The sequence below is a fragment of the Passer montanus genome, unplaced genomic scaffold (genome assembly GCF_014805655.1).
Source record: "Passer montanus isolate IOZ18808 unplaced genomic scaffold, ASM1480565v1 scaffold21, whole genome shotgun sequence".
Classification (NCBI taxonomy): domain Eukaryota; kingdom Metazoa; phylum Chordata; class Aves; order Passeriformes; family Passeridae; genus Passer; species Passer montanus.
Window position 1 is genome coordinate 3668086 of NW_024366703.1, and position 23518 is coordinate 3691603.

The window sequence follows — 23518 nt, forward strand, 5'->3', positions numbered from 1 at the left end:
TAAAATAAACTTGAGCTTTCCTCCTGAGCTGCACCAAATCAGCTTCAGCATCAGTGTAGGTTTCTCTCAAGTGGTGCACTAGATGAATGCAAACAAAAGACTATTTTAACTTTGAGCTTGTGATAGATTTTCATGCCACATTTAGATTTGGCACAATTTAACAGATATAGTTAGCTTCCCTGGAGTTGCATACACTATACAAACATTGAAAGTTCCCTGAATTTCAGAAGTACCTGGTACTAAGATTCATTCCAGGGTAGTGGAAAAAAATAACTTCCCATTCACTAGCTTCATTCTGAATAAGGAATAAATTCATTGTAGACTAAATAATTGCAATAACAGTGGAAAGACTTGACAAGGACACAGAATTCATGCAAGTGATGTGTGACAGTTCAGCTATAGAAATAATGCTAGCTGAAAAATAAGCTTTGCTTCTAGCTTTCAGCACAGTAACAGCCCCAGTGCTGTACAAGAGATTTGTTTTGTGCTGCTTCAGCATCAGGTGAAGAAACAGAGACCTTTACCTTGTCTTTTTTTCTGCCAAGCTCTTTGTAGATTTTTAGAAACAGCTATGCACAGTACAAAGGCCTATCCTACAATTAGATGTGTATAACTGAACCCTTCATCCTACAAGCACATCTAGATAACTGAATTATTTTTTCTGGTTAGAGATCTGTTTAAGTGAGTGAAGCTTTACATAAGTGCCAGGATTGTCCAGGTGATAATTTATAGGCTTGTGTTTCAATGCAGTATTTTTATCAAGAACTTCTTGCTATCAGTAAAACCCACCTGATCTTTTGTGCCTCTTCTATGCAGTACAACACTGCATTGGGCAATATGCCTTCTTGGCTTTATTTTATATGTGTATAATATATACACAAATAAAAAGTATCACCTGCAAATAATATTTGGAATGTGAAAGACACAAAATGTAAACATTTTATTTGGCAGTTGTTTCAAACAGGTGAATAAATAAATGGAAAAGTACATCTTAATATTCTTTATAGCAACAGATGCAGTTGCACATGTATTTACATATTGTGGATGCAAAGAACAGTTAATTTAATTTCTTTTTGTTAAAAAATGCAACTTCCAACACCACTAGACTTGACAATTAAAGATGAAGATACTAGTAATACTTTGTTCTAGCAATCTCAACTTTTAAAGGCATTCATTTGGAAGTAAGATAAGAGAGTCATCATGCATTTAGTTCATTTTGTCCGCTTACAGTAGAAAGTCTGATGTAATCTCAGAATTATGAGTGTCATGCGCTTAAGTCAACTATGACATGTTTATAAATCAATGTAGTTCCCTTAAAACTTGAAGCAAAGAGAAAATCTCGTTTATCGATGGAGACATGTATGAAAGATCTTGGTGCCTGCACGTTTAATTCTTGAAACTTCACAAATTTTGCCTTTTCCGCATCCCAATAATAGACTTGAGTGAAAGAATAATCACTTCCAAGAATGGCATATTGATAATTATTTATCTGAAGTGGTTGGAATACCATTGACCCTCGGGATGGCATCCTTTGTAAATCCAGAAATGCTGAACCACCCCATTTCATTACTTTAGAGTCCCCAATAAATCTTGTTAAGCAAATGTATACATCCTCTTTCACCTTGAAATGCTTCACTGCATATGCATCTTCCATATCTTGAATATCAAACCGCTTAACAAATTCATTTGTTCCTTTGTTCCATTGATATATTACAGGTCTTTGCGAACTACTTGACAGAATTAAATGTGGTTTGCCAGATATTTCAAGATACTCCACATCAGTATCTCTGTACCAGGCATGCAGAGACTGATGGGAATAAAATCCATTCCCATTCCACTTGTAAACCGTGGTGAAACCAGCCTTTGAACTGTCTGCAACAACAAAATACCAGTCTTCAGCAATCCTGAAAGTTTCAATGTCATTGGGTTTTCGGATTTTAAGGATTTCAATATCTTGAATTTTTATAAACTTATTAGCAAAAATATCTCTTTTATATATGTGGGAGCCTCCAAACAGCTGTGCGACAATGACATACAGCTGACTCTCAATAACTATAGGTTTACACACAACAGTTGAAGTACCTATAAAAAGAGAAGTAAGAGACAGGGTTAGTACCACTTTTTGGATAATTTGTTGAAATGTTATTTGTCAAGCAGTGTTCATACCTGTAATGTTGTCGTAATTCCTGAACATCACTTCCACATGGTCCCATTCAAGAAAGATGCATTTTCCAGTAAAAGGCTGAGCAATAACCACGTGTTCATCATTCATATATGAGAAAGTATCTACTGACAGAGATTGGTATGGCAGGGACTGATAAACTTCAAATTCTGCAAATTGCACAGAACAGATGATAATTACAGAGATACTTTACATACTGTACTGAAAAAACATCTGCTTATCAGATACCAATTTATTACAAATTACAGTATTTCATCACTAGTCGAATTTTTCTGTTGGTAAAGGAGCCCTGCAATTTGGTTTTCAATCTTTCTCAATAAAAAGAGGTACTGTTTTATGTCCTAGTTTTCCAAATCATTATGTAACATACTAAAGTTTGAGTAGATACTGAAATATAGGACCCTGCTCCCAAATGATTCCCATGTCAGACTTAGACCAGCAGAGATCATATTGATTTTAGTACAAATTCCATCCAGAATGCAGTGTTCCTGCAAAAATGGGCTCTAGAATGAAAAACAACAGCTTTGACTTGACTTTAACAAGATGAAATAATTTGAGGCACATTACCTGTAATAATGCAATCAAACTCTTTTGGAGAGAGACTATTGATCTTGCGCTTCTTATATTCTGGTGGGCTTTCACAGTAAATGTCTTCAACTGTTGCATTGGTGCTGCCCAGCCACTCCACTAACCACTTCAGTTTGCAGTCACAATTAAATGCATTGCCTCTAAGATCTCTACAACAAATAAATCATGCATTGAAAATAAGCAGCCAGCTAATGTATTTCTCCTTGAGAACAACAAAACTGGCTTTTGGCTTTTGGCTTTTGGTAAATATGTGCCCTCTTGCTTATTCTTACTTGAGGCCTTCCTGGCTTAATTTATCTGACCCATAGTTAAATCTACATACCAGAACCCACACAGATTTAATTACATTAAGGTAATCAAGAAGACCTCAATTTGGTGATCAATCAGAAATTTTTATCGATTTCCCCAAGTTTACAGGTATGCAAAATCCTCCCAAACTAATGAACCCTGTTTCCTTTGCGTTACCCTTTCTCAGTAGAGGCATTCTAGATAACAAAATAGGAATTCATGTAACCTGATGGTCAGCCAGTCAGTATTCACTGTCTCCTTTAGATACATCATTTAGGGCCTCAGGAGAGACAAGCAGAGGAGCTGTGTTGAAGGCTTTTACAGCTGTCTTCAGTCAGATTTGTGATCGTATGTACAGGAACAGGCGAGGGCCAGGACCAGACTGTGCAACCACCTGGCCATGCTCAGCCTTGCCAAGTAATGCTCCAGATACACTGCCCATGGCCACATCTCACTGCTGCAGCTCTGCTCTGGGGGTTCAGCCTCCCCTGCTCGAACTGGGAGCAGGCAAAGGATTTTCTGAGCTTATTATCCCAGATCAGATGGAATCGCTTGCACATTAAAATGTTACTCCATTAAATATCTTCCACCTTCCCTGCATGCCTTGCTCTCTCATGCATCCCTAAGGATCCTCCCTTCTTATTCACAAAATCTTAATGAACATGCAGCTTTATTACATAACTACTAAAAATATTACTTATCTTCATAACTGGTGGAATATTCAAAACCATCACAAATTCTCAACAACAGCAGACAAAAAACCCAAGCCTATTCATACTGTGTAGTCTCTACCCAGTAACAAGACCCATTACTGGCTTCTGGTTTTAATGGTTACTCAGAATGTGCTCTAAAATAATCTGTTTATACTTCTATTATAATTAAAAGATTAAAAAGATTGCTTTCTTACACATTTGTTAGAGAATCCAAGCCTTTAAATATGTCTTTTGGAAGTGACTGGAGATTATTATTTGCAAGACTCCTGAAAAAGAAAACACTTCATTATTAGTGCTAGTTGTTCATGAAACTACAATTTTTGCAAACTGTGATATACTGTGTGGGGTTTTTACTTATGGCAAAGAACACTGGTATTCTCCAGCACTTAGTTCTGAAAGATTGCTGTTAAGCTCATTTACTTTGTGAGTTTTCCTTCCACTAAAATGCCATGCCTCCTTCTGCTTTCTCACTCTTCAGCAGCTTTGCAGCATTTACAATACTTCATGTTGCAGAGTAAAATGTGCTATCACCTTTGGTGTTTTGCCAACACCATTTAACATTTTAAAAGAATTAGTCATGATTGGATCTACTGATGTTTTCTCTATGAGATCCCAATACATGGTGCTCATATCACTGCAATTTCCCCACTTTCTTGTACCTCTTCTGGAAGGAAAATCTTACTAATATGGGCTGATGGGCTTAGGTTTAGCTCATAGTTTTTGAAAATATGCAGTAATAGGCAATAAATTGCTGATGGGCATGAATTGCTTTCCTGGCATGTGCATGTGTGTATTAGACCAGCAAAAAAATGTTACTAATTCCCAGTTTTCAATGTTGGGAAAACTTGTTTAAATTCAGTGAGTATTCCAGCTAGTAAAGTGACAAAGAAATGTGAGCAGGCTTTGAACAAACAGTATATTACATTTCAGTCTGCCTGTCTCTGCGAGTCTGCCAAAGGTCTCAGGTCACAGAGGGCATGACAGAAGAAGAATAATGTTGTAGGGTATAGTCTGTGCCTCTTCCAATTAACAGAATTATTTATTACTTATGAGAAGAAACAAAAATTGAGAGAAATCATTCTTGATTAAGATCACTGTTAGAATCTGTAGCTAGTAAGACTTAGAACCTCTTCTCTTTTAACTTGTAAACATAAATGTTATTTATCAACCACAATTTCTCTAGCCAAGCAAAGACACTTAGGCACATACTTAAATACAAGAACAAGACCACATGTACTAGGTCTGCTGCCTCATTTAAAAATAAGTGTTTGTCTGATCAGTAATAGTAAATATGGGATGCTTCCATCAGTCTATTCTGATTTCACTACTTTCAAAGTAGTGAAATCTGACTGTAACACTGTATGTGAATGTATCATGTGCTTCACTTATGTGCAATTTTATGCTCCAGAGCAATCCTTTAAAAGTCAGATAACTCACATGGAGAAAGCTGTGTGGACTTGCGAGCTGAGACAAGTTTAATGCCCTATATTGTTTTTATATGTTATTATATAGCAAACTAAAACGGAGGGTGTACTTGGAAGTTGGAGTGGTGCACTGCTGCCATGGGTACATGACTGACAGAGAAATTTAAGCAAGGTTTATCCATTTGCCAATTTTTGAATGAAAATTATGCATTTTATTGTCCACTGTTAAAAAGCATACTTACATATCAGAAAACTCTGTCTTGCCTAGATGGTGCTGTATGTGATTTTTGGATTATAATAAGAGAGTAAAGGTTGGCTCAAACATGCATGTAAACGAATGGTGACAGTTGTGAGAGAAATGCAATCAAAATTATGTATTGTGCATAGAAATTACCATCCAATGCTACCTGTAAGATTCTGACATTAAATTAGTAAATTAGTAAAAAAGAATGCAATCTTTTAAAAATTTTTCTGTTTTTAAATGTACTTTGACCAGCAAATAAAACCTGTTGCACAATAATAAATTCTACATGGCTCTCTTTTACAATAAGGACACACTGTAATTATTGAAGTTAATTGCATTATAAAAGTAAAAATGTTTGGATAGCTTACTGCATTCCAAAATTTATGTTTCAAAAATGAAGTAAATAGAATAAATAGAACAAAGTTCATCTTATCTAACTTCATAGAACTTATTTGCATGCTCATTTACTATGATTACTTTAAATATTTAAATATTTTATGTACACAAGTACTCTCTTGTTTCTTAAATGAAAAGTGCCTCAGGGTGCCAAATGATCATTCTTAATGTGTATATGCAATTTTCCCCAAAAGATGGGGAGTGGTTCTTCAAGCAGATTAAACTAGTGGCGCCTTTGCAGTTATTTTCCACAAATTTCTCATTGTCTTTGTGAAGAGTGCTCCACAGAAAATGGTGCAGCATGATGCACAAATCTGTGTCCCAGAAATGTGCATGCAAATGGCAGTTGCTCCTCAAATGTGGATCTGTCTTTTGCCTATGTTTTCTCTTGTGAAACTCCTGAGGCATCCTCAGAAAGCAATGTAACAGGCAAGACAAGATGGTAGCCTTCCTGTGGAGAAGAAACTGTGCCTTCCTCTGTTTTAGAAAAGCAATGTGTTCACTGGCAGCAGCAGCTACTAAATAAGTAAATGAATATGATAAATAATGTACTGTACCCATTTGTGAATATAAAGGTATTCATGTGCATAAATATTTTGAAGATTGGGTCCCAGTTACCAGCCTTATCCAGCTATATTTTTTTTCTAACAACAGCATAATTCTGCCTGTACCTCTAATATGCATTGCTATGGGATGTGCACAGCCCTTTTATGTACCTCTTTCCCTCTCCTCTCTCGTTCCTCTTCCTCAGACCTAGAGCCATTCCATAAGTAACTTTATCTACATGAGTAGTCACAGTAAGTTTGGTTCCAGCCAGCTGTAAATCTTGTCCTGACCAAAAGGGAAAGCATAAAGTATTTTATGGTACATTTACTAGGTAGTGAAGATGTGGTGAATTGCAATTTAACTATTATATTTATGCATTAACTGTTTAAAATGGAACCTTTGCTTTCTCTCCTTTGTCAAAATATATGAAAGAAAAAGTTAAATGGCCCTGTTTCAAAACCCTCTTCGAGGCTATCATGTTAAGGCGAAAAGGTCAGGATGCCCTGCTTATGACACACACCACATGACATGCCTCAGAATGCAGATGCTCAGAACTGGGTATAAACCCATGTCAGATTTGTGTGTATAAACCCACACTACAGATTTTTTTTTCCTTTTCTTCTTTTGTATTTTTTTTCTGTTTTCTTATAGTGTGTGGTTTGTTTTTTTTAAATGTACTCGTCATTAAATTAAATTATTGCTAAAAGATAAACTTGCTGTAAGATAAAAACTATCTTCCTAGCTCAGAGACAAGGAAGCTACTCTTTTTTGCAGTGAAATGTTGCAGGTGTTTGTTGCCAGTGTGTGTCTCACCTACTGAGCAGAGTGTGAGAAATGCTCCCATGCTGGTGAGGGCATGGGGAGTGTTGATCCTGCAGCTCACTGGCATCCAGAGTACCATGGAGCAATTTCCCCTCCCAGCTGATGCAGCAAGGGGCTGCAGCAGGTCAGAGGGCAAGGACAGCCAAAGGGCTGAGCAGCACACAAGGAACAGTAAGCAAATGCCAGTGTCACTGTGTGACAGGTCCTGACTGTGGGATGCTCCTGCTCTCGTGCAGGAGAGGACAGGGTGCAGAGTAGGGTAGGTGCAAAATGGAAGAAGTAGATCAGTAAGCCATTAACAAAAACATCTTGTTGCAACTCTTCTATTTAAAATTGCTCTGGGTGGGAATTTTCAAGTTTGATTTAATCAAATTCTTCTGTATACTATTACTATCTTAAGTGGACACGGGCACAGACAGTGGTGGCCTGTCCCAAGAATGGATGTAATATTCTCCTGGATCCATGTCAGACTGGGGCACCTGGGAAGAGGTGTGGGTCCATTCCTCAGCCTCTCACATTCCTCATACAGCTGCCACCTTCCTCCTTTCCAAGTCCCAAACTGGGACTCACCTCATCCAGTGCCAAGATTCCCAATTCATACTCCTCCCTGCTCCTACATGCTCAGCTGGAAATCCCCTGTGCTCCAAGCACAGAAAGTCAGGGAACTACTGCCAAACATGTAGTGCTTGGAAACTGTTTGTGTGTCTTTGCCTTCTACCCATACCACAGGAAGTCTTCAGTCAAAACACAAAGATAACATCCTAATCAAATTACTATTAATGCCACTTAAATAAATATGAACAGTTATATATGAAAATGAGAAATGAAACAACACAGTGGTTTAGTTACTATATTAAATATACAAAATAATATATTCAATCACTTTACTTACAGGTGAATTAAAGATTTTAGTCCTCTGAATGTATTTCTTGAAATTGACTTAATGTTGTTGTTCTCTATGAACCTGCAATGGGTTGTAAAGTGATTCTGGTCAATCAATGTCTGGAAATTGGAAGCCCACCCACTCCATTCAATTATGCCAGGAAATACACTTTTGTCCACTCACAAATATTCTAGATGAGGAAGGCCCATGAAAGCATCATCACTAATAACATCAAAAGTGTTGGACGTAAACAACCTGCATAAAGAAATGCAAAACAAAAGACAATTAGGTTATCAGCAGCTTTAGAAAATGGTTCAGCAAGGCCAAATTTCCACTGCCTGGTTTCATGGTTTTTTTTTTCTGTGCAAGCACTATAGGACTGTAAGGCTGATATATTGAACCACAGTGTGGTGCTAAGAGAAGGATCCAACAATTGTCTACTGAGGCCATCTGATAAAATTCCTTTGGCTTCTGTGGGATGTAAACGTGGGTTTATCATGCCAGTAAAATAACGGGATTGTACAAGTGCCTCTGGAGATATACTAGGACAACAATGAAATCTTCAAGTACTACAGAGGTTTCAATTGTCTTGGTTTAAATTGCTGCTTAGACTGATATCAGGTTGAATTTGCAACAATGGCAGGAAGGAAAATCCTTTAACATTTAACTTCTGAGTGTATTTAACCTGAAGGTATTGAAAGTTACTGGGGAAACAAAAAAAGAAAAATCTATTAAATTCAGTCAGTGTTCAAGTCAGAATTATTTTTAAGACCTCATTACACCTCTTGGAAATACTCTTAGTGTATGCATCTAACAGTAAAAATACCAGCAGCACATTTAATTTTATGTAATTTTGTAAGCATTCAAAGTGGACTAGCATTGATTTTTCCAGCTTTATTTATGCTTATCAGCCATGTTAGCATTTGTCCATTACAATTTAGCTCTGGACTGCTATACTTTTAATGTGGTGGACATCATAAAGTACGATGAACTTTACCCCAGTGGAATACTACATGCACATCTATATTTTAATCAATTGACCTGATGGATAAATAGATTTATACTATGGCATCCTTAGACATTCAGGAATGCAAGATTTCCAAGTACTAATTAATCCACTTAATGAGTTAATCTCTTATGTTGACGTTTACATTCAGAATAAATTGCAGGTAATTTATTTTCTCAGTTGGCTGTTGCAGATTGTGCTTTTTCCATTTTCAGTATACTCCTATAAGAAATGTATGAAAAAATATAAGCAGGAAACTCTTCCTTTTTGTCAAAATCAAGAAATATTTCAGTTTTAGAGAAAACAAGTATTTTTATAGAATTCTTGAACCAGAAGACCAATTTATTACATTCTGCAACTAATTTTACTTTTCTGATAGGATTTTACTGGATAATTTTTTTCCTTTTCTGCACTCTATAATTTAGAGAAGAGGGTGGTATCTCTTTAAAATAGTATTGCTATTTTAGAGATTGCCAGGCTTACAGCATAGGTCTTGCACTTGATGATCTCATTTGCCTTCTAACTCATACCTCTCCCCAATGGCTACATCAGATGTATTTGATGCACAAAGTATTTTTCCCCCCAGTTTGTCCTCAATCACCATAATTGCTGCTTCTGGGGACAGAGGCTGAAGGTATGGCGCTGTAGCTAGGGACTGTATCACTTGGCAGGAACAGTACAGTGCCAGCAGGTACAAGCCCTGATGCCATGATTACCTCCCTTCTTTCTGCAGGCTTTCATGTCATCAGTTTATAAGGGCACCCTCAGCATGGGGCTGATACATAGAGATAGAAGTGCTGAAGAGGAGAGCTGGGAGGTTTTCTCTACATTTAGGGAACACTCCTGCTGGCACTCCACCATAGCTGTGTAGGTTCTTTGTATTTTTGTTGTCACATGAAGAGAACAGAGCATACCATCCATACCACACAAGAAGAAAAGCTCTCCTGGACTGGGAGTTATGAGTAGTGTTTAGCTCAAGACCACGATTTTTCCAGAGACCATTGGTGCTACTACATTAAAAATAGTAGTAAATAATAATAGTGGCAGAATTACACCATATTTAGACATCTGTGACTGCTGTATTTGAGATATCCAATTACATTTGGACTTCAAAAATGTAACGCTGGAGACTATTTCTATATGTATTTCTATTATTATAGGAATATATATAAGCTGCTAAATCTTGCTGTTGGCTAAATTAAACCTACCAGTACAGCTATAGTCATGCAAAGCTAAAACTTCCCGAAATGTTTAATTAACGTAAATTTTCCATATTCTTATTTCCCTTACTATCTTCTGCCAAAAATAAAAATTTTCTTTCCCACGTACAGACTGGAGTGTTGTGCCCACAGACACAATCCTGCCCCTATGGCCTGTGTTTAAGCAGTCATTTGCCTTAGATCAGCAGCCTGACATTCCAAGGATGGCAAGCAGCTCAACTACCATGTTAAAAATATATCTGGAAAACACATCACTCATCAAAGCCCACAGTGGAACAAACCCTGCTTTTCTAGGGTCATAGTTTTTGTTGCAGCATTTGTGAACAGCATCACAGAACGTGCATTTCATAGTACGGTAGAAATAGAAATTATTATCATTACCAAAATGCCATAAGATGTTGCCCAAGCCCACTGTGCCAGGCACTATAATAACTCAAAATAAGATGACTGTGTCTGTCCTACTCTACCATGCCCAAATCTGCCTGCTTTGCAGTGGGATTGCTAAGTGTAGGTGGTGTATCGTAGCCAAGAGAGATGATGTCCTACTCGCTCTCTTCAGATACAAGCCCCACCAGTGCTGCTGCTTTTTTCCCCCACTCCTTTGAAAGGCCCATTGCAGCAATTATATGAAATATGTCCCTTTTGTGATCTGTGACCACCTGAAAAAAAGCTTCTCTGGAATAAAGCACCATGGAAAAGCATTTAGGTTTCCATAGTAACTGCATCTACCTATTTACCCTGTATCCAAAATTGTACAGTACGTCTGCACCTCCTTATCAGCTCCACTTGAGGTAGCAGAGTACAGCCAGGGTCAGGGCTTCAGCTGTCGGTATGCCACCAGTTTAATTTAACAGCCAGACAGCTCCAGTAGCTCAGCATTACACCTCTGACCACATCCAGAGCGCACGGAAGTCGGTTTGGGACAGACATCCCATTCTGGTTTTGATCACACCGGGGTGTCTGCCTTGCCGGATTTCTGAGACAAATCTGGGTGTGTGTCAGGCTGGCAGCACATCCACTATAAACAGTTCAGGTTACACCCCCTCTACCTCTGTATAGCTCACAATTATATAATCGTATGCCCACATTTCTAGGAAAGCCTGTGAGCCTGTAAAAATCCTATGTTGAAATGCAGCTAATAGTTAAACATCCCAAAATATTCTCTTTCCGTCTATACCTCATCACAGTATTTGATTTGAAATAACTACTTCAGTCTTTAATTGGAAGAAAATTGTCATTACTTTTAAGACCATGAAATAACAAACAGGGTCAAATCCAGGTACTATGAAGGCAAAACTCCCACTGAAGTGACTAAACTTCCACAGAAGTCAATGGCAATTTTACACAGAAAAGGACTTCAGCACCTGTCCCACTGCAATGAGGGGCCTGATCTGTGGGGTCCTGAGCTCACAGTCGATGGGATTTGCAAATGGACAGCTTTATACTGGGATCAGGTCCCAGGAATGCAGAAAATAAACAAGAATAGTTGTTGCAACACTTAAGTCCTTAGTGTAATGTTAATTAAAGTATAATTAAGATAACAAGCATTCTGTCACCAAAAGCTTCAGCATGTAAGCATTCAAAGTAGTACTGACAACAGACAGCCTTGCAAAATACTAAGTAAAAATTAAACATGCACTATCTTTCAAATTGCTCAAAAGTAATGTATTTTATGATCTAATAAATCTTCTGCTGCTGTTTCTTACGAAATTAATACTAAAACCCTTTCTGAAATATTTATGAATACATATACACTTCACAACAAAAATTTTATCATATAAATATTTCTCACAGAAGCTGCAGAGATGGTGTGAGCAAAAAACTCCCTTCTGGGATTTTAGTAAAAGCAGATCTCACAAAGGATCTGTAAAGAAGAAAAAAACAACCGTATATTAATGTAGCCTCATATATCCATGGTTATAATACTGATCTGGTCATCACAGAGAAATTTATTTATATAAGTAAAAAAAAAAAATTACCTTCCCCCCCCCCCCAAATATAATGTGACAGGTTTCATGTACTATACAAGAAGGTATAAAATGAGATGTGTGCACATACACAGACAGACAGACAGATGAAAGAGATATAAAAATCAGGATTCAAGGATGCAGCACAATTTAACACATTAGCTGATGATTCTGAATGCTGGAGGTACTCCCTGCAGCAAGCATCCTTCTGTATGCACTGAGAACACCACACATCCTAGTTCATTTTAAATCATAAATTAAATAACCAAATGCTTACAGCCCTTACAGTGAGATAACATCAGGCGGAACGCTGCGAGGAATAGATCTGGCATTTTCACATAAAGCATTATCTTTGGTACAAGTACACCAGGCAGGACATTTTGGCTTCACTGGTTTCTTCCCTTCAGTCAGCAAAAGCACAGATAAAAGGCATAAGAAATAAGCAATTCTTCTAAAGGGTCTGCTGGCATTTCCCATTCTTTTGATCCGCTCTCGTTCCAGCCAGTTGAAAGAATATCCCAAAACATGAACAGGGTTCTTTATTCAGCCATTGGATGTCTTTCTCTAAGTCCAGGTCAGTATTTGTCTCTGCTTTCCCAACCCTTTTCTTTCTCTTTCACTCTGTTTTTGTAGATAGAAACCTGCAGCTGATCTGTATGTTTCCACTCACTCAGGCAACGTACTGCTCAGAGAAGAGACCTGCGAGGTGCTGTAAGATGGGGAAAATCCAACCGGCTGAAGGGAGGGAAAAAAAAAAAAAAAAAAAAAAAAAAAAAAAAAAAAAAAAGGAAAGAAAAAAAAGACTTGCATCACCACAAAAACACTGAGCACAACACAGCATTAGATTGCAAAGTGATGTAACTGAGAAATACACTGCTTTCTGTTTTCACAGGGAGGCCCTTTCCCTGTTTCCAAAAATAGTACAGCATTATGTTTTGCTGGTGGGTGGGTGAGTGGGTGTGGGGTGGAGTATATGTGTGTGGGGGAGAAATCAGTCATCTCTTACTGGATCCCTACAACCTCATGAACCTTTCAGAATTATGCTTCACATACTGCAAGCAGCAGAACTAATGGCAGTATCCACAGGAAAATGAAATCGAATGAAACCATCTAAGGCACTGCTGCAAAAACTGTTAGATTCATTTTTATCCTCGGCCTTTATTGCACATATTTGTACCACTGAAAAACAAGCTGCCACACATGGAAAATATTACAATGTATGAGAGAATGCCTTTGACTGTCACTCCTAAACAAAATATTTTCTCATGCAAAATAGACCCCAAATATAGCTTTTTTTTTTTTTTCTCTTTTTTTTTTTCTCCCTCAGAAAAAGAATGCTTCTTATTTGTTGCATGTTTTCTGAGCTGGTTAAATGAAGGCATAGGTGGATCAAGCACAGTTCTATATGAACAACATTAATTTAAAGTTCAAGTTAAAAAAACATATTTTCTTGGAACTGGCTTGATTCTTTTAGATGGAAAAAAAGAAAATTGTCATTTAAATACCAGCTGTGTTAAACCCATAGTTAAGAATGGACCTTCTCTGAAGAGTGACAGGATAAGGATAGATCTTGGTGGTAATAATGAACCTTTACAATACTGCCTGGAGGCTGCAATCGAAATGAGTGCTAGGTGTGGTATGAGTGCTCTGGCAGATACAGTCCTCAGCCTGCAGACTTTACAGTAAAATACATTAAATATTTTATAGGAAACTTAAGCACCACCTAAGTATTACTTTATTAAGAATGGTAAGACAAAGCTAACAAATGCCAAATGGCTGAGAAGCCACGCAGGATGATTTTTTGTTCAACATAGTATTGCTATTAGATGAGTTTTGCAAACTTTAGCAGGTCTTGACAGTTTGTATTAGACAGCTCACAAACACTACTGGGGTCAACCCAGTGGTACAAACATTTAATACAGTCAGGCTCACTATTAGCTCCTTCACATGGATGCTGTCTCCTCACCAGGGGACACTTGATCTCCTGATGAGGAGATCTCTTTTGACTTCTGGTTACCCCCCTTTGATTTCACATGGCCACCTGGCTCTAGCCCATTGCTCCTCACAAAATCACAAGATCAACATCAGGCCACATCTATCTTCCTCAGGAATAATCCCAGCAAGGCCTTAGTGCATATCCAGGTGTCCACCTGGGATTTGATAGGCTATGGGCAGAACAACAGCCTGCAAAACTGCAAGAAATTCAGTGCATGGATACAAGGCAGGACTCCAGCACTGCTGAATCCTTGGCTGGGTGGTGGCTGAGGTCCATCTCCCAGGTATGATGGGGGGAGACACCCAGAGCTCTGAGGGGCTGGATGAAGCCAGGAATGTCCAGAAAGCTTTCAGAGGCAGATGGCCACCTTCAAAGGCCGTGCTAGGAGAGGACAGCACTGCCTGTGCATGGGCACACCTCCTGCCAGGCATCTGAGCCCGCGGAAGAAAGGGCAGCTCGTGCTTCTTAGCTGCCTTGCTTTTTCCATTATGTTTTTATAAAGGTCTTTGTTAATTTAAGTATGGTCCCATGTTTTTGCTCTTAAGAAAACCTTCCCTGTCAGCAGTCCCTCCCTGAAGCAGCACCAGCTAAGAGTGGCAGAAACCTGGGTTATTTCTGAGCCCATCCACCTTCTGTAAGAAAATGGAAATGAATTACAGTAGCCAAGGCACTGAAATCATTATTAAGCAAATGCTGATGCCTTCCCATCTCCCAGTATAAAGGTGACTTCTTGCTCTGGAAATGATCTAATTGTACCTACTGACAGGGAAGCTGGATTTGTAGGACTTGCATAAGTAGGCTACACCATCTTCTCCCCTCCAAGATGTCCAATGGCACAGACATGGTGAGGTGAGAACAGAAAATTCTCTAACTCCTTTTTCCTGAAAGAGGACTGTTGTTGGTTGTTTGTTTATTCCTGGCAAAGCCACCCATTGCCATGGCAATATTTTGCCATTGATGGTGAAACCCCGTGTTTCATTTCCTTTGGCTCATTCACTGAAATCCACCATCAATTACCTAGGCATTTCTCTTTAATTAATACTCCAACCACATTGTGAACCTTCGGAAAACTTTCCAGTGTAGTGTTTTCTTCGGTAACAAAAGCACATTCTGCAGCAGAGCAGTAACCTGACTCCGGTTTTGTCCATGCAGAGAAGCGCCTGGAAGTTAGTTTTCTATTCCAAACCACATGCCAAAACAACCGCTTTTGCAAAATTGCAATATTATGAATATTTATAACAGCCCCATCAAAAGAGAGGCATAATCACATTTTCCAGGGTCCTTTTCTGCCAAGCTCAGCATCTCATTTCCTGCCATGTAGCAGTTTAAAACCAAAGTGGTTCATGGATTTTTAGTGGCATAGCTTGTGTCCAGCCCGGCGACACTTGGCTCACCCTCTGCCGATGCCATCGCTGTTTGTTCGCGGGCCAGCGGAGCGGGCAGCGGCCTGCTGCGCCCACGGACCAGCGCCGGCCCCTCGCTCCCCGCTTGTTCTCCCGGCTGTTTCAGGTACTGACTAGGCACAATGGCATTCGAAATTCATTTATTTTTCTTTCTGCAAGGTTCCAGCAGGGGGGATGAGGGAGTTGTGGATGCGTTCCTCGGTCTGCTTCCCATCACTTGACGTTCTAGCCGAAACCCCTGCACCTCGCCGTGCTGCGGAGGGGGCCGGCGGTCAGGCGCGTTCCGGCCCGGGCAGGGGGACACTGCCGGGGGACATTGCAGGGGGTCAGCGGCTGAGGGACGCCGCTCGGGGCCGCCGCGATCCCCGCGCCACCGCCTCCCGCGGCCCGGGCGGCACCCACACGGGCGGGCCCAGGGCGAGCGGCCGCAGCGGGCTCTGCACCCGTGTGCCGGCATGTTTCGTTCTGCGGTCTTGACCAAGTACGCCTTAGGGACCGATGGTTTCCCACGCAGTGGCTCTGCGTGGTGAGAAACAAACTGCTGTTTCTTCCAGTGTATACAAATTGTCTGGTAACGACAATTTTTGATGATGATCTACCATCTAGTAAAAATATTGGTGCAAGTATATGACAAAATTAAAGCTAGTTTTGACTGCTGTCACTAGAGGTGTTCACCCATCACTGCTTCTGTTCTTTGGTCAGACTCAGCACAACTTACATGGCTTCATTTCTAGAGCAAACATATGTTTTATTATTATTATTGTTGTTATTGTTATTATTATCATCATCATATACACATACATTTTTAACGCATGTTCTCCAATATCTGGTTAAGAGATTAACACTTCTGCAAGTAAACCTGTTTGCTAAAATATTTGAGGACAGCAAACACAGTCAGAACATAGAACAAAAATTATTTTAAAACATATTGAATATTTTTTAAGGTATTAACTCCACACCAACGACTATATTTGCATATTAGCATTAGACTAGAATGTTCTTATTACCAACATATGATAGAATTTGAATAAGCTTCCTGTGGTTTCATGCTCAGTACAGTTCCCTTTGCAGATCCATATCCTGTTAGAGTTAACCTTGATTTCATCCTGCTGTTACAAAACTGTGCTGCCTTTTCTCTGTTCAGAATGAGCTGCCTGTGCATATGTAGCCTAATCCAAAATCCACTGATGGTGATGATGAGACTTTACTGTGCTTGGTGTTAAGCCCATAATATTACAGATGGGCAATAGCCCGAATCACACCCAGTATTCACCGGTCTCCTAAAGAACAAAACATTGTCATTGCTATGTTACCACTGTGTTTGGAGCAGAAGGATTTTGAGATCAAAGATTCCTACAAATACCTCATGAGTCCGAGTTTTTGCTCTCTTGGCTCCACCCTTTTAAGAAATTCTGCAACAAATGGCAAATTTAAAGCAGCTGAGAATGAGGCTGTACTTTCAATAAACAAAACTAAGTCTTGTGAATTCTAAACAGTTCTGAAAAGACTATGCTTCCTGGTGGATCTGGCACAAGAGTCATTGCCAGGAAGAGGCCTTCTGCAGGTTAGGCATAATAAAACTTGAGATGCCTTTACAACAGCTCATAACACAGACAAGCTTGGGAATGATCACAAGACTGCCCAAACCATTTTATTTGGAAAGTTCTGCTGACTTTGCCCCGTCCTGTCTATACAGGTTTGTATTATGGGTATCCTTCTTTATTATACCAGTTTCATTAAAAGCAGAACAACCAGGCCAGTCCCTGTGTCAAAAAGCTGAGGAAATGGCTGCTTAAATGCTGCCAGCTTTGGAGGAAAGAAAAACTTGGAGGGTGGTCTCCTTTCCGTTACATAAAGTAGCCAGTTCACAGGTCAAGGTGGACTTAGAAGCAATCACCTCTGAAGTGAGCTCTCATGGCCAAAAGTTCAGTGTGATGTACAACACCTGCTCCACTGAGCATGTCCTGGTGAATGTGCAGGTGTCTCTGGAACTGCTTGCTGGTTTAGGTACTCCAGAATTTGACCAATGACAAAAAAATATGTTAGGAGAGATGTACTGATATCTGAATGATTTCTCTTTAAGAAAAAACAGAGGCACTGTGTATTTCTTTCAAAGGGAAGCCAGGCAAAATGAATTTATTTCTAGGTTTTAATTTGTTGCAGGTAATAACTTTCAATATCTTTATAATTCTTCATGCTTTGTTTGCTTCTAAGCTGTGTTACAAACCAGTGTGCTTTGCAGAACCCAACCCAGTAGCATCACATTAACTGCTCTCCTGAAAACCAGCCACTTTTCTCCAGACCTACACAAATAGTTCTTGTTTTGCTTCTATTGTCTGTGTTTTGCCTTGAAAATGCTAACAATGGATATTTAAAGTTAGGGGGGAAATGAAAGAGCAAACATACAAGCTCAAGAGCAAAGTAGAGCCCAATTCAAAGATGTATGAAGCTGTGCCACTTCATGGTTCACAGCAGGAACTGATACCACACCTAATACAGGGGGAAGTGTAAGAAAGGAGACCATATAAAAGGACACGAAACCTGCTGCAGAAATTTGGATTTTTGTTCTATCTTTCAAGACAACTCTCATGAAGATTTGCCTGTAGTTTACTCAGGGAAGATCAACTTCTCCCATGTTGGAAATGGGGACGCTTTTGAGACAGTCAACATGCCCATCCATTTCAGTGGAACTGACATCACACTCACCACCTAGCATACATCCTACTGTAAGATTAAGTGCCCTCTGTATGAACCTCCCAGCAAGGAGAAGTCTCAAATATGCAAGTTACTTTTTGCCTTTTTCCCCTCTACATAGCTCTATCAGACATTAAAACCATTATACTAGTGAGAGAATCTATGCTCACTCACCACCTAGCATACACCCTAGATTAAGGGTAAGATTAAGTGCCCTCTGTATGAACCTCCCAGCAAGGAGAAGTCTCAAATATGCAAGTTACTTTTTGCCTTTTTTTTCTCTACATAGCTCTATCAGACATTAAAACCATGATACTAGTGAGAGAATCTATGCTTAATTTGTAATTGCCAGCTTCTTCAGAACTGGCATGGTGATTTTAAGAACACATTTCTGTGTAACACTTTCCTTAACAGGATGGTTTCTCTCATCCCAACTCTTGCAAGTACTATTGATTCTGCTCTCTTCCACAGGTCACTGCTGGTGTTTCTGTTCTAATGCTATTCTCTAAACTGGATTAAATAAATTAGCTGGCAAAAGAACCAGAAAACAAATAAAACCCTAAACAAGCCCAAATCTCTCAAACCCACCCCTTCAACCCCCCAAAAATGGCCAGAGCCAGAACAAACAGCTGAGCACAGGAGTGGGCAGAGAGCATTGGTTTCACTGTCAGACAAAATGCATAGGGAGCTGCACACTTGAGGGGCAGTTTCATGTTACAAATGCTCATATTTAAATGAATCATAGGACAGAACTGGTGACAAAGTACCTCAGTCTCTACCTAACAGGACAAAATATGAACCTCATAAAACACCCCAGTATTTAGCTACCATTGTTTAAAAATTATCGTCTAACTGGAGGACAGACTTTCAGCTGGTGTATACAAACTGACATTTCATTATTACTATGTCCACTTTGCCAGCTCCGTGCACTCTTCATTTGGTATTTATTCATATAAGTTTTCCTTCATGCCTACATTCAAAATGAGGGAAAAAATTCAAAAGAAGGCATAGAAAAGTCAGTCCAGTAAGAACCCTGTATACAAACCAAAATGTCCCAGATTTTCTAGCATGAGCAAGTGCTTTCTGCAGACCCAAAACAACATACTACTGTCAGTGTAGCTAAATGCCATTTAATTGGCAGCTAAAAAAGTCTATAATACATTTCTTCATGGAAAAATGTCTGAGCTCTTCCAGTGTGCCAAGATGCTAATTAAAAACAGACGGCGTGTTACAAAATCCTTTCCTTGACCTGTGCTATCTTACATGCCCTTCTGTACTTTTTCAGGGCATTGGCTCCCTGAAGAATTATTCTAATCTTTATAAACTTGTCTTTAATTTTCTTTGTCATTTTGCAGACAGAAAAGAAGTAACAAAATATTATTTATTTAAATGTACATAGAAAATGTATTTATTACATGGCAGAGACAACAGGCTTTTGAGGAGAAAGTCTTTACTTGTTAAAAACAGGTTTCTATGTTCTGAATAATTTACAATGAAAGAAATCTTAGTGCCACTGAAGTCACTGAAATACTTCAAGTAGAAGCCTTGCTGGAGTGCCATGGACATAAGGAACTGCACAATAGGAAGGATGTGACTCATCAAACACATATTATTGTTTCATCATTGCTAATCAACATGCTTTACAGGGATATGGATCAGCACTGAAACATTTGAAGGGGTTGTTGGTGATAGCTCCACAAGTGTATTTTACTGATGTTTTAATTGTTCTCAGCAACTCAAAAAATTTGGAAAAATACTTTACTTTTTCAGTAAGAGTTAATCCTTTTTACCTTAAGTAAATATCAAATCTGCCACCCTACATTATGGCAGGCATGCTGCCACTGCACAAGCCTAGCACAGATTCTCCATCAAGTACTGCACCCAGCTGAACTCCAAGGTCCCTTTTTCTTACAAACCACATTTGCCCTGCAGAGGAGACTTCAGAGGGCTGAAAATTTCATTACATCTGTTTGCTCATATGCCAATATGCTATATATTTAGTACAGCTTGAAGAAAAGGTTTGCTCTTTTGGCTGCTGGCCCTTTTCCTCTGCAGTGGGAGAACAAAACCAACACAACATCTTTATCTAAGAACTGACTGTAGTGTTAAATATAATTTTCATAGCAACAGAGAAATACACATTTTAGTTATGACTGTGCAGAAGATAAAAGATTTTCCCTACCTTGAACATGGTAACATTCACATTTTAAGTTCAAAATGATTCCAAATTATCCCTTTTCTAAGACAATAATCCAAATACTATACAGCTGACTTTCTTTTTGACGCCAATCACTTGTAGGCATCTGTAAGTTTCCACTGTTGCTGCCCTTGTGATTTAGGCAAAGAGTCATTAAAACTGGAAGGCCTAATTCCCAGCCTCAATATAACACATGAGTAAGAAGTAATAAGCTCCTTCATGAAGCAATATAGCTCCCCAGCCAAATAAATGACACACAGAACTGATTAAACAAAGGCACATGTGGCCTTCTTTCCCAAGATTTTTTTTAGAAGCAAATGGATGAATATATAAAAGAAAGGATTAAAAAAAAAAAAACCAAAAAAAAAAACCAAACCAGGTTTAGGAACTCAAGAGAACAGTTAGCATCACAGAAACTGAAATGTTGGCTCCTAGGCATGGAAAGGTAGACCTGAAAAATTCACTAGAGAATTAGAGAATTTCTTGGAGCAAGTAATGGCTGAAAAGAGCTTGGAACTGCAAATAGTCTCCCGCTGTTCAATTTTCTCTTCACTCAGGGAAATGAAGGCCATACATTCATTGCAAATAAAGACTGGATCAAAGATACCCAATTCCATTAAGAATTTATTTTCTGAAACAGAACAATTGGAAATAATGACTTTAGATAACAGCTCAGGTCACAAATAGTAATAATGCTCTACACTATGTTTCTGACACCCTGCTTCCCCCTCAGGGGAAGGCAGATATCCCTTCATATGCACATTATATATATAGATATATATTACAATCTCTCTCAAGAGCTATATATAGCTTCTATTCACAGGCAAGCACCAAAACCACTTATTCATTCTTTTCATGCTTTACCTGCTGCTTTCAAGGCTGCCCTGATGCTAAAAATAGCTTTGCATATTAGAGGAGGGTTGCTATAGATTCAGAATGGGTGATGTTCCAGAAGCAGCTGAATCCCTCCTTGCTGAGGATCTGTGGGGATGCATGTGCTGGGCATCTGCGACCAGGGCTGTGATGCCCTTTCACAAAGACTCTGAGGCTCCAAGGATGGGGTGTTTGTGTTGTTCTTAAGGCTGGGCTGAACTGCAAATCAATGCAAATCATGAATGTAATCATAAGCTCAAGGCTTTGTTTTTCATACTGTAGTGTTAGGTCACAGTACAACAGTACCTTCATATATTAATGAAGCTAATATTCATATACTAGCTTCTTTTTAACTGGGAGAATAATTTAGTATTCTGTTGTATGGGCATATTTTTTGCGCATATTGATGTCTTGAAGTAAGAAAATATCAAAATCCTTCACTAGTCTTCTTACTTTTTCTAGTTCTTAACATTTGTGGCTGGATTATGGCCATATCTAAGATAAATGAGGTAGTCAGAATAGTATGTTTCTTTCGTTAACAGACTCATATTATAGAAACCTGCCAACCACTCTGTTAAGGCTGAGGTTCAAATAGAAGTTTTACAGGGAACGAGTGGCATGGATTTACTAAAGCAAGATTGATAAAAAGTATTAAACAGATCCTAATATACATCTAAGTAACACAATCCATCTTTTATGAGCAGTATATTTAAGGACAGTGTAATGCAAACTTGACAGAATGTTTTATTAAATGCTAAAGGAAAGTTTTTCACTCAAATCTCACTTCACATCCTGACCCTTATCTTCCATGCGGTTTTGTTTCCATTCAAGAAAGACAGTCATCTAGCGACCTAGCTGTTAACATTTTGACTTACACTTGCAAATTGAGTGTGGTTTCAGCAAGTAGCAGGATCTCCCCCAGGGTACAAGCTGCAATATTTCTTTTTACTTGCAGTAGACAACTTTCCTCAGTGTTTTTTTGAGTCTGACATTTTTACTTCTAGAGTTGTGGATATTGCACAGCTCAGTGTTGCTGGCTATAAATATCATAACTTGATATTTGCAACCAAGTTAGATTAATGGTTGCCATTTAGGATGGTTATCTTTCCCATTCCACTTAAGTGCCATGGAATGAATAGTGTCCTGGAAATACTTTCAATAGAAAGGTTGATAGTATTTCAGTACTTCATGTCTTAATGATATTGGTGATTAAATAACATAAAATTGTATCTAATTTGAAATATAATCTCTATTATTTCCAAACCCTGGCGATCAGTAGTATACTTTTACTAATAAAAGCTCAGTTCTAGCAGAATGGCTCAGGGTGTTATTAATTAAATGAGGTCTCACAGCAGTACTCTATAAGCATGTTCATTAAAAACTGTGAAATAGGAATTTTTAACTGATTCATCCTACTTCAGTGCTCAGAGCAGCATTTTTATATCCCTGTATCTTTCAGTTTTCACTGAAGGATCAGTTGCTGATCACCTCAACCTGGTATTAACAGCCTCTGCATGCAGCTACCATAGTACTCTACTATGTAATCCCACTGAAATAGTGAGATAAAGTGATGGTCAATTCTGTCATCATTACACTATATTATGCTTTTATACCTTAGTTTTTAAAAATCTGACTGTGAAATTCCAAACAATTGACTGCAGCACTGTCTATTGCAAATAATCTCCAATTTATTTTTGTTGCTTAAGGACAACCAGTGGAAAACTGTGATGAACTCATCTTACCAGCTCCACAGTGCAGTTTTCATGACTGGCCTTCTGGTTCCTGAGTTAAGAGCTCAACTTCTAAGGAAAGATGAAACACATCTCTAAAAAACAGGTGTTTTCTGGAACATGTTAGCGGGAATGAGACTGTACATCTCTAATAACATCACATCTCAGACTCAGACTTTGAGGCACCTTTCTTTTCCAGGTTATGTAGAATGCTGCTACACAAATAACTGCTTGCATGATTCAGATGACAGTGACTTGTCTGTCACCTTTTTATACAGAAGACTTCAGATTCCAAGCATTCCCTGTCAATGATTTGTACCTTTCCTCAATTCTCATAAGTGAATAT

The 23518-nt window shown here is 38.8% G+C and overlaps 1 protein-coding gene across 3 annotated transcripts in view; it reads right to left on the reverse strand.

Annotated features, from left to right (window-relative positions):
• Nucleotides 1-907: 907 nt before the first annotated feature.
• Nucleotides 908-23518, reverse strand: part of LGI1 (leucine rich glioma inactivated 1) — a 28787-nt gene continuing 6176 nt past the window's right edge. The window contains exons 1-9 of one of the 3 annotated variants that reach the window (XM_039708912.1): nucleotides 15670-16061; nucleotides 12566-13014; nucleotides 12105-12176; nucleotides 8270-8341; nucleotides 8096-8167; nucleotides 3966-4037; nucleotides 2750-2919; nucleotides 2167-2331; nucleotides 908-2082 (exon numbers count right to left, since the gene is read on the reverse strand). In XM_039708912.1, the coding sequence (XP_039564846.1) occupies nucleotides 1265-2082; nucleotides 2167-2331; nucleotides 2750-2919; nucleotides 3966-4037; nucleotides 8096-8167; nucleotides 8270-8341; nucleotides 12105-12176; nucleotides 12566-12756 (1632 nt within the window). In that variant the 5' untranslated portion in view covers nucleotides 12757-13014; nucleotides 15670-16061 and the 3' untranslated portion in view covers nucleotides 908-1264. Of the gene's footprint in view, nucleotides 2083-2166; nucleotides 2332-2749; nucleotides 2920-3965; nucleotides 4038-8095; nucleotides 8168-8269; nucleotides 8342-12104; nucleotides 12177-12556; nucleotides 13015-15669; nucleotides 16062-23518 lie in introns of those variants that run through there. The other 2 variants (XM_039708911.1, XM_039708913.1) reach the window with 2 other exon arrangements.